General features: G+C 45.4%; 1 protein-coding gene across 1 annotated transcript; it reads left to right on the top strand.

The window, feature by feature from the left end:
• The first annotated feature begins 4,439 nt into the window (after positions 1-4,439).
• Positions 4,440-7,748, top strand: LOC120027388 (syncoilin-like). Its single transcript, XM_038972304.1, has 5 exons — positions 4,440-4,803; positions 5,235-5,443; positions 5,686-5,893; positions 7,261-7,385; positions 7,529-7,748. Exons 1-5 carry the CDS (start codon positions 4,456-4,458, stop codon positions 7,611-7,613), a joined length of 975 nt encoding a protein of 324 aa, XP_038828232.1. The 5' UTR covers positions 4,440-4,455; the 3' UTR covers positions 7,614-7,748.
• The last annotated feature ends 10,009 nt before the right edge of the window (positions 7,749-17,757 follow it).

A 17,757-nucleotide genomic window follows, 5' to 3' on the forward strand; every position in this document is an offset into this window, starting at 1 on the left:
TTAGGACAGATCCAGCCTCACCTTAGTGGGTTAGGACAGATCCGCCCAAACCATAATGGGTTAGGACAGATCCAGCCACACCATAATGGGTTAGGACAGATCCAGCCACACCATAATGGGCTAGGACAGATCCAGCCACACCATAATGGGTTAGGACAGATCCAGCCACACCTTAGTGGGTTAGAACAGATCCAGCCACACCATAGTGGGTTAGGACAGATCCAGCCACACCATAGTGGGTTAGGACAGATCCAGCCACACCATAGTGGGTTAGGACAGATCCAGCCACACCATAATGGGTTAGGACAGATCCAGCCACACCTTAGTGGGTTAGGACAGATCCAGCCACACCATAATGGGTTAGGACAGATCCAGCCACACCTTAGTGGGTTAGGACAGATCCAGCCACACCATAATGGGTTAGGACAGATCCAGCCACACCATAATGGGTTAGGACAGATCCAGCCACACCATAATGGGTTAGGACAGATCCAGCCACACCATAATGGGTTAGGACAGATCCAGCCACACCTTAGTGGGTTAGAACAGATCCAGCCACACCATAGTGGGTTAGGACAGATCCAGCCACACCATAGTGGGTTAGGACAGATCCAGCCACACCATAGTGGGTTAGGACAGATCCAGCCACACCATAATGGGTTAGGACAGATCCAGCCACACCTTAGTGGGTTGGGACAGATCCAGCCTCACCTTAGTGGGTTAGGACAGATCCAGCCACACCTTAGTGGGTTAGGACAGATCCAGCCTCACCTTAGTGGGTTAGGACAGAACCAGCCACACCTTAGTGGGTTAGGACAGATCCAGCCTCACCTTAGTGGGTTAGGACAGATCCAGCCACACCATAGTGGGTTAGGACAGATCCAGCCACACCATAATGGGTTAGGACAGATCCAGCCACACCTTAGTGGGTTAGGACACATCCAGCCTCACCTTAGTGGGTTAGGACAGAACCAGCCACACCTTAGTGGGTTAGGACAGATCCAGCCTCACCTTAGTGGGTTAGGACAGAACCAGCCACACCTTAGTGGGTTAGGACAGATACAGCCTCACCTTAGTGGGTTAGGACAGATCCGGACACACCATAATGGGTTAGGACAGATCCAGCCACACCATAATGAGTTAGGACAGATTCAGCCACACCTTAGTGGGTTAGAACAGATCCAGCCACACCATAGTGGGTTAGGACAGATCCAGCCACACCATAGTGGGTTAGGACAGATCCAGCCACACCATAGTGGGTTAGGACAGATCCAGCCACACCATAATGGGTTAGGACAGATCCAGCCTCACCTTAGTGGGTTAGGACAGAACCAGCCACACCTTAGTGGGTTAGGACAGATCCAGCCTCACCTTAGTGGGTTAGGACAGATCCAGCCACACCATAGTGGGTTAGGACAGATCCAGCCACACCATAATGGGTTAGGACAGATCCAGCCACACCTTAGTGGGTTAGGACACATCCAGCCTCACCTTAGTGGGTTAGGACAGAACCAGCCACACCTTAGTGGGTTAGGACAGATCCAGCCTCACCTTAGTGGGTTAGGACAGAACCAGCCACACCTTAGTGGGTTAGGACAGATCCGGACACACCATAATGGGTTAGGACAGATCCGGACACACCATAATGGGTTAGGACAGATCCAGCCACACCTGAGGGAGATGGATGACCTGTTGAAGAGATGTGAGGACATGACAGGTGTGTCCTTCAACTCCCGCCTGTCCACCAGGTACACAGATACTCACCTGACTGGACCAGCTCAGAACCAGACGCAGTCAGACACACACCTGACTGGACCAGCTCAGAACCAGAAACAGTCAGACACACACCTGACTGGACCAGCTCAGCACCAGAACCAGTCAGACACACACCTGACTGGACCAGCTCAGAACCAGTCAGACATACACCTGACTGGACCAGCTCAGCACCAGAACCAGTCAGACACACCCCTGACTGGACCAGCTCAGCACCAGAACCAGTCAGACACACACCTGACTGGACCAGCTCAGAACCAGTCAGACATACACCTGACTGGACCAGCTCAGCACCAGAACCAGTCAGACACACCCCTGACTGGGCCAGCTCAGAACCAGAACCAGTCAGACATACACCTGACTGGGCCAGCTCAAAACCAGAACCAGTCAGACACACACCTGACTGGACCAGCTCAGAACCAGAACCAGTCAGACACACACCTGACTGGACCAGCTCAGAACCAGAACCAGTCAGATATACAGAAGATGGATGCTATGATGGGGAGCTGTGGTGGTAATGACTGTCACACAGGTGCCTCCATCCTGACCTACACAGACACACACATGGAGGAGTCTAGGAACCAGTGCCAAAGTCACCTGAAGGAGGTGGAATCCATTTTGGATCAGAGTGGAGCCACAGGAGCCGCTGTCCAGCCTCAGTTGCCTCCTCTTACCTCTGCAGGCACTCAGCTGAGTGGCACTATGGCTGAGTATCAGACAGAGCTAATGGCGATGCTGGCCATGTTAGAGAACTGTACGGAGGAGGCAGGGATTACCTTTGACCCTTTAGAGTGGATTTACCCCAGTTTACCAAAAGGATTTTGCCAACACAACCCCAACATGAATAAGGTACCACAAGACACACACATGGACAAAGCACTAGCAACACAAGGGCACATGGAGAGAGGACACAAGAACACATGGAGAGAGGAGAGAGGACTAGCAACACAAGGACACATGGAGAGAGGACACAAGAACACATGGAGAAAGGAGAGAGGACTAGCAACACAAGGACTCATGGAGTCTGTGGGGAATACCAAGACTGAAGGACTAGAGTCTGGGAGAGCTGTGGATCTGAAGCCATATTTGGACAGTAACTTTGGCCAATTTGAGCCCCCAAGCTATCAAGCTATCTCGACAAAAAGACATTCAGATGAGTTAGGAGACTGTGGAGAGACACACACAAGAGGACCCATGTCCATGGTGTGTGAAGAGGACACAGATGGGGACACAGAGGGGAACATGATGGGAGAACAACAACTAGAGACAGAGGTGGGAGGGGTGGAGTTGAGGGGAGGGGTGGAGTTGAGGGGAGGGGTGGAGTTGAGGGGAAGTCAACAACTAGAGACAGAGGTGGGAGGGGTGGAGTTGAGGGGAGGTCAACAACTAGAGACAGAGGTGGGAGGGGTGGAGTTGAGGGGAGGGGTGGAGTTGAGGGGAGGTCAACAACTAGAGACAGAGGTGGGAGGGGTGGAGTTGAGGGGAGGGGTGGAGTTGAGGGGAGATCAACAACTAGAGACAGAGGTGGGAGGGGTGGAGTTGAGGGGAGGGGTGGAGTTGAGGGGAGGTCAACAACTAGAGACAGAGGTGGGAGGGGTGGAGTTGAGGGGAGGTCAACAACTAGAGACAGAGTTGGGAGGGGTGGAGTTGAGGGGAGGGGTGGAGTTGAGGGGAGGGGTGGAGTTGAGGGTAGGTCAACAACTAGAGACAGAGTTGGGAGGGGTGGAGTTGAGGGGAGGGGTGGAGTTGAGGGTAGGTCAACAACTAGAGACAGAGGTGGGAGGGGTGGAGTTGAGGGGAGGGGTGGAGTTGAGGGGAGATCAACAACTAGAGACAGAGTTGGGAGGGGTGGAGTTGAGGGGAGGGGTGGAGTTGAGGGTAGGTCAACAACTAGAGACAGAGGTGGGAGGGGTGGAGTTGAGGGGAGGGGTGGAGTTGAGGGGAGATCAACAACTAGAGACAGAGTTGGGAGGGGTGGAGTTGAGGGGAGGGGTGGAGTTGAGGGGAGGTCAACAACTAGAGACAGAGTTGGGAGGGGTGGAGTTGAGGGGAGGGGTGGAGTTGAGGGGAGGTCAACAACTAGAGACAGAGTTGGGAGGGGTGGAGTTGAGGGGAGGGGTGGAGTTGAGGGGAGGTCAACAACTAGAGACAGAGTTGGGAGGGGTGGAGTTGAGGGGAGGTCAACAACTAGAGACAGAGTTTGGAGGGGTGGAGTTGAGGGGAGGGGTGGAGTTGAGGGGAGATCAACAACTAGAGACAGAGTTGGGAGGGGTGGAGTTGAGGGGAGGGGTGGAGTTGAGGGGAGGTCAACAACTAGAGACAGAGTTGGGAGGGGTGGAGTTGAGGGGAGGGGTGGAGTTGAGGGGAGGTCAACAACTAGAGACAGAGTTTGGAGGGGTGGAGTTGAGGGGAGGGGTGGAGTTGAGGGGAGATCAACAACTAGAGACAGAGTTGGGAGGGGTGGAGTTGAGGGGAGGGGTGGAGTTGAGGGGAGGTCAACAACTAGAGACAGCGTTGGGAGGGATGGAGTTGAGGGGAGATCAACAACCAGAGACAGAGTTGGGAGGGATGGAGTTGAGGGGAGATCAACAACTAGAGACAGCGTTGGGAGGGGTGGAGTTGAGAGGTTCCGTGCAGGAGTTAGGTACTGTGCTGGAGGGGTGTATCGAGGAGGTGGGGAGAATGGAGAAGAGACGGGATGAACTGATGGGAGAGCTACAGGCACTAAGGGAGGAGAAGACGGGGACAGAGGAAGGGAGAGAAGGAGGGCAGGCGGCACAGTTAAGGCAGGTGCTGAATATTGGGGCAGATGGGAGGAGGGAGGCGCGGATGAGGGAGTGGCAGTCTTTGAGGGCTGAGAGGAGTGTGGAGGAGAGGAGGCTGTCCAGTGTGCGTCTGGAGAGGCAGGGTCTTCAGGAGGAGATGAGGAGGCTGAAGAGGAGGCTGTTCTCTGTCGCCAGGGAGTGTGCTCACAACCAGGTCATCCTGGTAACCCAGCAGCGTGAGGTGGCCCAGCTCAACAAGGAACAGGTAGGGACAAGAGTGTTCTCTGACCATTCCAGAACCTTCTGAGCCTTAGACAACCTTCCGAATGTTCCAAAACCTTATGTGCATTCTAGAACCTTCTGAGCGTTCTATATAATTCCGGGGGGGTTAGGATCTATATGAGTGTTCTGAAACATTCTAAATGTTCCAGAATAGAGTGTTCCAGAACCGTCAGAGAATTCTGGAACCTTGGTGTTTCAGAACCACCTGTGTTCGAGAACAACTACGGCTTCATCAGAGCTCAGAGGCAATGCAGGTTCTTCTGAGTTTCTCTCATGTCCCTCTCCCCCCCTCTCTCTCTCCATCTGTCTCTCTCTCTCTCTCTCTCTCTCTCTCTCTCTCTCTCTCTCTCTCTCTCTCTCTCTCTCTCTCTCTCTCTCTCTCTCTGTCTGTCTCTCCCTCTCTCTCTTCCCCAGATGGAACTCGACACACTGATCATCCAGCTGACTGAGGAGGTGTCTCAACTCCGCTCCACCCACCAGACCCAGCTCTCCACCTTTCAGTCCCAGCTCCAGACACCCAGGCAGACACCCATCCCCATAGAGGAGCTGACCCAGAGCAAGAGGACCGCGTGTGGGGACATACAGCAGTACCTGCAGGGAGGGCTCAAAGCCCTGGAGGAAAGGTATTCTGTCTCAACATTGCCAGGCGTTATCATAACTCAGAGGTGATCTCTAGTCAAGCACTAGGATTGACACAACAGTTATGATGTATGCAATTATCATGATTGATACTATAATCATGACTTATTTATCATGATAACCAACTTCCATTAAATCAAATCAAAGTTTATTGGTCACGTACACATATTTGCAGATGTTATGGCAGGTGCAACGAAATGCATTATCCTCTCTCCTCCTCCCCGAGGTATGAGCCAATGCTGCTGGCCCTGTTGAAGCGGAAGGAGAGGACGTCAGAGGCCCAGGTGAAGGCCAGGCAGCAGGCCCAGGAGCTGAGGTCCCGCCGAGGGCCCATGAGGGAGGAGGGACAGAGGCTGGGGCTGCAGAGAGCCTGCCTGGAGGAGAGACTCATACTGATGGAGACCCACAGGAGAGAGGACGTGGAGCGGTACAGGGTACGAAGGGACGAAGGGAGAGATGGAATAAGGTCCAGTAGACAGGGTTGGAATCACAAGGCTGTCCAGAAATGCTTCACACTCATAACAAATTCCTCCAACATACAGACATAGATTAAAAACAACAGCCTTTCAGTTCATTATAAACACTCCTGTCAGCTTTATGAACACTCCTGTCGGGTTTATGAACACTCCTGTCGGGTTTATGAACACTCCTGTCAGGTTTATGAACACTCCTGTCAGGTTTATGAACACTCCTGTCAGGTTTATGAACACTCCTGTCGGGTTTATGAACACTCCTGTCAGGTTTATGAACACTCCTGTCGGGTTTATGAACACTCCTGTCAGGTTTATGAACACTCCTGTCAGGTTTATGAACACTCCTGTCGGGTTTATGAACACTCCTGTCAGGTTTATGAACACTCCTGTCAGGTTTATGAACACTCCTGTCAGGTTTATGAACACTCCTGTCGGGTTTATGAACACTCCTATCGGGTTTATGAACACTCCTATCAGGTTTATGAACACTCCTATCAGCTTTATGAACACTCCTGTCAGGTTTATGAACACTCCTATCAGGTTTATGAACACTCCTATATGGTTTATGAACACTCCTATCAGGTTTATGAACACTCCTATCAGGTTTATGAACACTCCTGTCAGGTTTGTGAACACTCCTGTCAGGTTTATGAACACTCCTGTCAGGTTTATGAACACTCCTGTCAGGTTTATGAACACTCCTATCAGGTTTATGAACACTCCTATCAGGTTTATGAACACTCCTGTCAGGTTTATGAACACTCCTGTCGGGTTTATGAACACTCCTGTCGGGTTTATGAACACTCCTGTCGGGTTTATGAACACTCCTGTCAGGTTTATGAACACTCCTGTCAGGTTTATGAACACTCCTATCAGGTTTATGAACACTCCTGTCAGGTTTATGAACACTCCTGTCAGGTTTATGAACACTCCTGTTGGGTTTATGAACACTCCTGTCGGGTTTATGAACACTCCTGTCAGGTTTATGAACACTCCTATCAGGTTTATGAACACTCCTGTCAGGTTTATGAACACTTAAGTCAGGTTTATGAACACTCCTGTCAGGTTTATGAACACTCCTGTCAGGTTTATGAACACTCCTGTCAGGTTTATGAACACTCCTATCAGGTTTATGAACACTCCTGTCAGGTTTATGAACACTCCTGTCAGTTTTATGAACACTCCTATCAGGTTTATGAACACTCCTGTCGGGTTTATGAACACTCCTGTCGGGTTTATGAACACTCCTGTCGGGTTTATGAACACTCCTGTAAGGTTTATGAAAGGTTTCTGAAGCCGTATTTAGTCCTTCGTCTCCCTCCCCACAGGAGACAGTGGACAGGCTGGAGGACACTAACAGAGAGCAGAAGACAAAGCTACAAATCCAGAAGAGGGAAACCAAGGAGATGGAGGAACTGAGAGACAGTCTTACTAAAGAACTCTACCTGTACAGGTGAGAAAATTAACCGTTTCACACTCCTAACTCATATTAGCTTTTAGAATCAGTGAATTATAATGTAACTAGACACTAGCTTATAATTAAGGTTAACAAGGTTGTAAATATTGACTGTAATCTGGTGTTTTTTTTCTCTTTAGAGGTATTGTCGAAGACAATAACAAGAATGATGTAACCAGAGTGCAAGAGAAAACCACCGGGTCAAATAGAAGTCTTGCAGTTTAGGTTACAAGAGACAAACAACGTTTTCTCAGTTCATAGTCACTCGTTTCCAACAATCATACCATCCTTACAAATGTACTTTTATACACCTTTCAGAAGGTTCCACTCAATTGTAAAAAAAAAAAAAAAAAAAAAAAACAGGAAGTAGAAAACCAGGAAGTAGAAACCCAGGAAGTAGAACACCAGGAAAAAGCAAGGCCGTTTTGTACACTGGTAGCTGAAACCTGTGGGGAATTCCCATCAGGTTGGAAAGGGTGTCTATCATTCTAATTCTGTAGTTAAGACATGGTAAAACATCTGTAGAGAAGAAGGTTCTGGAACAGTCTGAAGATGTAATGCATTCTTTATAGTGCAACAAATAAAAGGTGTTCTTTTAAACTAAACTGTGTGTGTGATGAGTCAGAGCACAGGGACCTGTGTTCCCAAATGGCACCCTATTCCCTACATAGGGCCCTACTTTTGATTAAGGCCCTATGTCAAAAGTAGTGCACTATGCAGGGATTAGGGTGCCATATGGGACAGATCCAGGGAGAGGGATGGTGTGCATATAAGGGCAACATGGTGGAATGTTTTTAAACGATGCTAATGGAGTGAGAGTGAGACCAGAGCTAGTGTACCAAATGGCACCCTATTCCCTATGTAGTGCACTACTTTTGACCAGGACCTATAGGGAATGGGGTGCCATTTTGGATGCCAGATGCCACCCTACCCTAGACTATAAACATTAAAGCTATGACCAGTAAAAATCAGTTTGACATCACAGACAGACAGTTGGTTTTAAGTAAACATCTAAGAGGTAGGTTTAAAAATAGTCCCCTTTCTGTATTTAATAAGATTACAGAAGTCATTTGTATGTCTCCTGGTGTATGATTTCATAAGATGGATGGATTAACGGAGTGACTAAACATTTTCAAATGAATGACGTCAGGAAAAAGAGCAACTGCATTAGTATAAATCAGTCAGAGGGAGAGTGGTCTAGAAAGTCTCGCTTTAGGTCTTGAAACAGTCTCACTTTAGGTGGTCTTGAAACAGTCTCGCTTTAGGAGGGCTTGAAACAGTCTCGCTTTAGGAGGTCTTGAAACAGTCTCGCTTTAGGAGGTCTTGAAACAGTCCCGCTTTAGGTGTTCTTGAAACAGCCTCGCTTTAGGAGGTCTTGAAACAGTCTGGCTTTAGGAGGTCTTGAAACAGTCTCGCTTTAGGTGGTCTTGAAACAGTCTGGCTTTAGGAGGTCTTGAAACAGTCTGGCTTTAGGAGGTCTTGAAACAGTCTGGCTTTAGGTGTTCTTGAAACAGTCTGGCTTTAGGTGTTCTTGAAACAGTCTCGCTTTAGGAGGTCTTGAAACAGTCTGGCTTTAGGTGTTCTTGAAACAGTCTCGCTTTAGGAGGTCTTGAAACAGTCTCGCTTTAGGTGTTCTTGAAACAGTCTCGCTTTAGGAGGTCTTTAGTCTAGCTTTAGGAGGTCTTTAGTCTCGCTTTAGGAGGTCTTGAAACAGTCTCGCTTTAGGAGGTCTTGAAACAGTCTCGCTTTAGGAGGTCTTGAAACAGTCTCGCTTTAGGAGGTCTTAAGTCTGGCTTTAGGTGTTCTTGAAACAGTCTGACTTTAGGTGTTCTTGAAACAGTCTGGCTTTAGGTGTTCTTGAAACAGTCTGGCTTTAGGTGTTCTTGAAACAGTCTCACTTTAGGAGGTCTTGAAACAGTCTGGCTTTAGGTGTTCTTGAAACAGTCTGGCTTTAGGTGTTCTTGAAACAGTCTGGCTTTAGGTGTTCTTGAAACAGTCTCACTTTAGGAGGTCTTGAAACAGTCTGGCTTTAGGAGGTCTTGAAACAGTCTGGCTTTAGGAGGTCTTGAAACAGTCTGGCTTTAGGAGGTCTTGAAACAGTCTCGCTTTAGGAGGTCTTGAAACAGTCTCGCTTTAGGAGGTCTAGAAATAGTCTCGCTTTAGGAGGTCTTGAAACCACGCTAATGAGACATTTCCCCCTGTGACTGAGCCTGTAGTATTACCAAAAAATTCTCAGATTTTTCTGTTTCCACCTCCACGGACCGGCACTCGTGTCTCACTGGGCCACAGCTCTGGCTGGCTCGCTCTGAATTTCATTTACATGACAATGGCTAACTGAACACGAGTTAACACCTTCCCACAAAGCACCTGGTCTTGATGATGCAGAGGTTGTTTGTTCTGCTCACTCACAAGTCTTTTGGTGTCACACTCCTGATGGGAACATACTTCACCAAAAATTAAGACTATAGTTTACGTAACATAAACACTGGAAGTCTCAGGTGGAATTGACTCGTAAGTATTAGACAAAGAAAACAGCATTATCAGCTGAGTGAATTAGAGTCAACAAGCTTAACGGGAAAAAAAACATTTTACCCATCATGATACTCATTCAAATGAACGACAAGTCAAAGCTGAATGGAAAAACATTTTATTCAGAAAGCAAAACTAAATAGAGGAGAGAGCAAGATGACAAGGACAAGACATATACAATATGCAAAAACAGACATCACATCCACCTAGGACTAGCTAAACACTTCAACCAAACACGAAATGATAAAAAATACATATTTCCGTATATATATATATATAATATCTGGCTTCATGGGCCTATTGAATGTAAATGTGACATTCTGCATAATGGTTGGTACAGACACTTGTTTAGTAGAGAGGAAACCAACTTAGCTTTTTAACCACAGGCCTTGTTGTTAAAGAAGAAAAGAAAAAGAACAAGAAGTGATGGGACAGAGACTCACTCTATTGGCTGTATCCTATTCAGTGGAAATGGCGCTTCTAATAGAATTAGTAAAATGGGAGTTTATCGTATCGCCACGGGTGGGGGGTGGGGGGGGGCAATCGAGGGACTATTAAAAACAATACTCTTTATATTACAGTACAAAACCAGTTCTAGAAGAGAGATTTTTCTTAGACAATAAATTACTATTTTACAATGTAGAGAGAGAGAGCAAGCGAGGAGTTTGCTCCTGTAACACTTTCAACTTTTGAGTCAAGGGAAAAGTCGTTTCTGGCTACGTCCCAATTATCTCACCTTCCGCACAAAGTATACACTTTGTTAAATTCCCTGTCACTGATTTGAAAGGAAATAAGTGGTATAAGAAATATGGTAGAACATTCCCATACCTCCACCAATCCAATCCTTTTAGATCTTCGAGAAGTAGTGAATGAGTGTATATTTCAGGTGAACGCGTACATTATCGGGGGACAACCCCAAGAGAAATGGCTAGCAGCATTTTGTGCCACATGATATTGTTCAGAGTACAAAAGGAAGGCGGAGTACTTGGATTGGGAAGGGGGTGGAGTCACACCTGATTGGTTCACTCAGGCTGTGACTTCCTGGTCTCCTCCTGCCTCTGGACCCTCATCATTATAAATGTTCTCAGCCTGGAGGGAGAGACAGAGGTGGTGTGGAGGGAGTAAACCTGGGAGACCGTGTGTGTGTGTGTGTGTGTGTGTGTGTGTGTGTGTGTGTGTGTGTGTGTGTGTGTGTGTGTGTGTGTGTGTGTGTGTGTGTGTGTGTGTCTCACCATCTGCCAGACTTGCATGATGTTGTCCTCAGACACAGAGCAGATGACCCAGGGCTCGTTGGAGTTCCACGAGAAGTCAGAGATCTTGGCTGTGTGTCCTCCCCGGATGAACTAGGGAAGGGTTGGGAAACCTTTTAAATGGGCCGTGTTTACCTCACTATTGCTTCCTGGCCTAGCTGCTGCTCAACTCCTGATCAAACCAATCATTTTCAAAATAACACGTTTTTCTATCAACTGAACTTAAAGCTTCGGAGGGTGCCATCACTGTAAACTTCACCAGCAGCTCAGGAGGGCCGTCCTCTGCATCCTCTGCGGACGGCTCCTCTCCTATTTTACTACAAAACAAAAACACAGCAATGAGTTTACCGGAGGCCTAGGGATGATACAATAATATGTACACCGTATCCTTGACTTATTCCTCATTGTGCTGCGATACAGCCTACATTCAAAATGGATTACATTTATGGTATTCCCCTCAGCCGTCTTCACACAATACGCCATAATGACAAAATGAAAACACATTTTTAGAAATCTATTGAAAATGAAATGCAGAAATCTCTCATTTACATAAGTATTCACACCACTGAGTTGTTAGAATCCCCTTTCTTTGTGATTACAGCTGTGAGTCTATGAGCTTTGCACACCAGGATTGTACATTATTTGTACATTATTCTTTGAACAAAAATGATTCAAGCTCTGTCAAGTTGTTTGTTGATCATAGCTAGACAGCCATTTTTAAGTCTTGCCATAGATTTGCAAGACAATTTAAGTCTAAAACTAACTAGGCCACTCAGGAACACGATGTTATCTTGGTAAGCAACTCATGTATATTTGACCTTGTGTTTTAAGTTATTGTCCTGCTGAAAGGTGAATTTGTCTCCCAGTGTCTTGTGGAAAGCAGACTGAATCATGTTTTCCTCTAGGGGTTTGCCTGTGCTTAGCTGCAGTCTGTTTATTTTTTTATCCTGGGAAAAACTCCCCAGTCCTTGCCGATTACAAGCATACCCATAACATGATGCAGCAACCACAACACTTGAAAATATGGAAAGTGGTACTCAGTATTGTGTTGTTTTGGATTTGCATGTTTTTGGAATCTTTTTTATTCTGTACAGGCTTCCTTTTCACTCTGTCATTTAGGTTAGTATTGTGGAGTAACTACAATGTTGTTGATCCATCCTCAGATTTCTATCACAGCCATTAAACTAACTGTTTTAAAGTCACCATTGGCCTCATGGTGAAATCCCTGAGCAGTTTCCTTTCTCTCCGGCAACTGAGTTAGGAAGAACACCTGTATCTTTGTAGTGACTGGGTGTATTGATATACCATCCAAAGTGTAATTAAAAACTTCACCATGTTCAAAGGGATATTCAATGTCTGCTTTTTTTTTACCCATCTACCAATATTTGTCATTCTTTGCGAGGCATTGGGCTCCCAAGTGGCGCAGCGGTCTAAGGCACTGCATCTCAGTGCAAGAGGCGTCACACTACAGTCCGTGGGTCGAATCCAGGCTGTATCACATCCGGATGTGATTGGGAGTCCCATAGGGCGGCGCACATTTGGCCCAGCGTCGTCAGGGTTAGGGTTTGGACGGTGTAGACCGTTATTGTAAAGAAGAATGTCCTTAACTGACTTGCCAAGTAAATTTTTTTTTTTTTAAATTCAATAAACAAAAAATAAATCACCCTGGTCTTTGTGGTTGAATCTGTGTTTGAGATATAATTGTACGTGTGGGGTACAGAGATGAGGTAGTCATGAAAATAATCAGGTTAAACACTATTACAGCAGACAGAGTGAGTTCATGCATCTTATGTTGACTAGTTATGTTCAGCAGTAAACATGTGCCTATCTAGGCCATATTTGCCATAACAAAGGGTTTGAATGCTTATTGACTCAAGATATTTCAGCTTTTCATTTATTTTTTATTTCATTTGTAGAAATATCTAAAAACATACAGTACCAGTCATAAGTTTGGACACACCTACTCATTCCAGGGTTGTTCTTTATTTTTTCCTATTTTCTACATTGTAGAATAATAGAGAAGACATCAAAACTATGAAATAACACATATGGAATCATGTGGTAACCAAAAAAGTGTTAAAACAAATCAAAATGTTTTTTATATTTGAGATTCTTCAAAGTAGCCACCCTTTGCCTTGATGACAGCTTTGCACACTCTTGGCATTCTCTCAAACAGCTTCATATGTGTTATTTCATAGTTTTGATGTCTTCAATATTATTCTACAATGTAGAAAATAGTCAAAATAAAGAAAAACCCTTGAATGAGTAGGTGTGTCCAAACTTTAGACTGGTACTGTAATTCCACTATATGGGGTATTAGTGACAAAGCATCTCAATTTAAGACATTTTAAATTCAGGCTGTAACAACAAAATGTGGAAAAAGTTAAGTGTGAATACTTCCTGCATCACTATTGTAGTGAGGCACGTTGAGTCGCCTGTCAGTACCACTGGACGCCAGGATGGTCTCGTTATGGGGCGAACACTGGACCTGCAGCAGACAAATCGGCGAGCTCAGATCAGACACAGGACCAATCACAGGGCTTAGAGGACTAGACTAAACAAAGTCTTGCTAAACTGTGTCCTACCTGGAAGATCTCATCTTTGTGAGACTCAAACGAGTGGAGCTTCAGTTTGAGGTTACGCAGGTCCCACAGAGCCACGGTCTGAGGAGAGACAACACAGGCATGTGATGACATACAGCCGTCGTTATGGTTACGTAACCCCTATGACATGTTATAACTGCTTAAGGAAATAAGCCTTTGGCCTTTGTTATTAATTAAATAAATTAGAATCAAAGTTTTATGTCGTTATTATAACAGTGTTGTGTAGCTCTGACAGTGTCATGAATACAAATACCAACTTTGTTTGCAGAGCCAGTGGATAAACGGACACGCAGCTGTCATAACAGGTTATAGCATCGTGTAGCCCTTATGTAGCCTCATAGTCAGGGATTGGAAACAAAATGATTTACAATCGTTTCGTTCTGAACAGAACCATTCTTTCCTTCCATTCCATTGTTCCGACCGATGATGTAAAGTACTTAAGTAAAAAAATACTTTAAAGCACCACTTGAGTAGTTTTTTGGTGTATCTGTACTTGACTATTTGTATTTGACAACGTTTACTTTACTATAGCCCTAAAGAAAATATTGTAAAAAAAAAATTCCCCTGACAACCCAAAGTACTTGTTACATTTTGAATGCTTAGTAGAAAAGAAAAATTGTGTAACTCACACTTATCAAGAGAACATGTGGTCATCCCTACTCCCTATGTTCTGGCAGACTCAATAAACACAAAAGCATCTTCTGTAAATAATATCAGAGTGTTGGAGTGTTCCCCTGGCTGTCTGTAAATAATATCAGAGTGTTGGAGTGTTCCGCTGGCTGTCTGTAAATAATATCAGAGTGTTGGAGTGTTCCCCTGGCTGTCTGTAAATAATGTCTGAGTGTTGGAGTGTTCCCCTGGCTATCTGTAAATAATATCTGAGTGTTCCCCTGGCTATCTGTAAATAATATCTGACTGTTGGAGTGTTCCCCTGGCTATCTGTAAATGATGTCTGAGTGTTCCCCTGGCTATCTGTAAACAATATCTGAGTGTTGGAGTGTTCCCCTGGCTATCTGTAAATGATATCTGAGTGGAGTGTTCCCCTGGCTATCTGTAAACAATATCTGAGTGTTGGAGTGTTCACCTGGCTATCTGTAAATAATATCTGAGTGTTGGAGTGTTCCCCTGGCTATCTGTAAATAATATCTGAGTGTTGGAGTGTTCCCCTGGCTATCTGTAAACAATATCTGAGTGTTGGAGTGTTCCGCTGGCTGTCTGTAAATAATATCTGAGTGTTGGAGTGTTCCCCTGGCTGTCTGTAAACAATATCTGAGTGTTGGAGTGTTCCGCTGGCTGTCTGTAAATAATATCAGAGTGTTGGAGTGTTCCCCTGGCTATCTGTAAATAATGTCTGAGTGTTGGAGTGTTCCCCTGGCTATCTGTAAATAATATCTGAGTGTTCCCCTGGCTATCTGTAAATAATATCTGAGTGGAGTGTTCCCCTGTCTATCTGTAAATAATATCTGAGTGTTGGAGTGTTCCCCTGGCTATCTGTAAACAATATCTGAGTGTTGGAGTGTTCACCTGGCTATCTGTAAATAATATCTGAGTGGAGTGTTCCCCTGGCTATCTGTAAATAATATCTGAGTGGAGTGTTCCCCTGTCTATCTGTAAATAATATCTGAGTGTTGGAGTGTTCCCCTGTCTATCTGTAAATAATATCTGAGTGTTGGAGTGTTCCCCTGGCTATCTGTAAATAATATCTGAGTGTTGGAGTGTTCCCCTGGCTATCTGTAAATAATGTCTGAGTGTTGGAGTGTTCCCCTGGCTATCTGTAAATAATATCTGAGTGTTGGAGTGTTCCCATGTCTATCTGTAAATAATATCTGAGTGATGGAGTGTTCCCCTGGCTATCTGTAAATAATATCAGAGTGTTGGAGTGTTCCCCTGGCTATCTGTAAATAATATCTGAGTGGAGTGTTCCCCTGGCTATCTGTAAACAATATCTGAGTGATGGAGTGTTCCCCTGGCTATCTGTAAATAATGTCTGAGTGTTGGAGTGTGCCCCTGGCTATCTGTAAATAATGTCTGAGTGTTGGAGTGTGCCCCTGGCTATCTGTAAACAATATCTGAGTGATGGAGTGTTCCCCTGGCTATCTGTAAATGATGTCTGAGTGTTGGAGTGTTCCCCTGGCTATCTGTAAATGATATCCGAGTGTTCCCCTGGCTATCTGTAAATAATATCTGAGTTTTGGAGTGTTCCCCTGGCTATCTGTAAATAATATCTGAGTGTTGGAGTGTTCCCCTGGCTATCTGTAAATAATATCTGAGTGTTGGAGTGTTCCCCTGGCTATCTGTAAATAATATCAGAGTGTTGGAGTGTTCCCCTGGCTATCTGTAAATAATATCAGAGTGTTGGAGTGTACCCCTGGCTATCTGTAAATAATGTCTGAGTGTTGGAGTGTTCCCCTGGCTATTTGTAAATGATATCCGAGTGTTCCCCTGGCTATCTGTAAACAATATCTGAGTGTTGGAGTGTTCCCCTGGCTATCTGTAAATAATATCTGAGTGTTGGGAGTGTGTCCCTGGCTATCTGTAAATGATGTCTGAGTGTTGGAGTGTTCCCCTGGCTATCTGTAAATAATATCTGAGTGTTGGAGTGTACCCCTGGCTATCTGTAAATAATATCTGAGTGTTGGAGTGTACCCCTGGCTATCTGTAAATAATATCAGAGTGTTGGAGTGTTCCCCTGGCTATCTGTATATAATATCAGTGTTGGAGTGTTCCCCTGGCTATCTGTAAATAACATCAGTGATGGAGTGTTCCTCTGGCTATCTGTAAATAATATCAGAGTGTTGGAGTGTTCCCCTGGCTATCTGTAAATAATATCTGAGTGTTGGAGTGTTCCCCTGGCTATCTGTAAATAATGTCTGAGTGTTGGAGTGTTCCCCTGGCTATCTGTAAATAATATCTGAGTGTTGGAGTGTTCCCCTGTCTATCTGTAAATAATATCTGAGTGATGGAGCGTTCCCCTGGCTATCTGTAAATAATATCAGAGTGTTGGAGTGTTCCCCTGGCTATCTGTAAATAATATCTGAGTGGAGTGTTCCCCTGGCTATCTGTAAACAATATCTGAGTGATGGAGTGTTCCCCTGGCTATCTGTAAATAATGTCTGAGTGTTGGAGTGTGCCCCTGGCTATCTGTAAATACTATCTGTGTGTTGGAGTGTTCCCCTGGCTATCTGTAAATAATATCAGAGTGTTGGAGTGTGCCCCTGGCTATCTGTAAACAATATCTGAGTGATGGAGTGTTCCCCTGGCTATCTGTAAATGATGTCTGAGTGTTGGAGTGTTCCCCTGGCTATCTGTAAATGATATCCGAGTGTTCCCCTGGCTATCTGTAAATAATATCTGAGTGTTGGAGTGTTCCCCTGGCTATCTGTAAATAATATCTGAGTGTTGGAGTGTTCCCCTGGCTATCTGTAAATACTATCTGAGTGTTGGAGTGTTCCCCTGGCTATCTGTATATAATATCAGTGTTGGAGTGTTCCCCTGGCTATCTGTAAATAATATCTGAGTGTTGGAGTGTACCCCTGGCTATCTGTAAATAATGTCTGAGTGTTGGAGTTTTCCCCTGGCTATTTGTAAATGATATCCGAGTGTTCCCCTGGCTATCTGTAAATAATATCTGAGTGTTGGAGTGTTCCCCTGGCTATCTGTAAATAATATCTGAGTGTTGGAGTGTACCCCTGGCTATCTGTAAATAATATCAGAGTGTTGGAGTGTTCCCCTGGCTATCTGTATATAATATCAGTGTTGGAGTGTTCCCCTGGCTATCTGTAAATAATATCTGAGTGTTGGAGTGTACCCCTGGCTATCTGTAAATAATGTCTGAGTGTTGGAGTTTTCCCCTGGCTATTTGTAAATGATATCCGAGTGTTCCCCTGGCTATCTGTAAATAATATCTGAGTGTTGGAGTGTTCCCCTGGCTATCTGTAAATAATATCTGAGTGTTGGAGTGTACCCCTGGCTATCTGTAAATAATAT

This window comes from Salvelinus namaycush, chromosome 32 (assembly GCF_016432855.1).
Source record: "Salvelinus namaycush isolate Seneca chromosome 32, SaNama_1.0, whole genome shotgun sequence".
In the NCBI taxonomy this organism is placed as follows: domain Eukaryota; kingdom Metazoa; phylum Chordata; class Actinopteri; order Salmoniformes; family Salmonidae; genus Salvelinus; species Salvelinus namaycush.

Bases quoted from the DNA above. Each gene is read 5' to 3' on its own strand.
- LOC120027388 (XM_038972304.1), top strand. From the start codon at position 4,456: ATGGAGAAGAGACGGGATGAACTGATGGGAGAGCTACAGGCACTAAGG. The intron at 5,444-5,685 runs GTATTCTGTCTC...CTCCTCCCCGAG, and splicing joins CTCAAAGCCCTGGAGGAAAG to GTATGAGCCAATGCTGCTGG. The intron at 7,386-7,528 runs GTGAGAAAATTA...TTTTCTCTTTAG, and splicing joins AAAGAACTCTACCTGTACAG to AGGTATTGTCGAAGACAATA.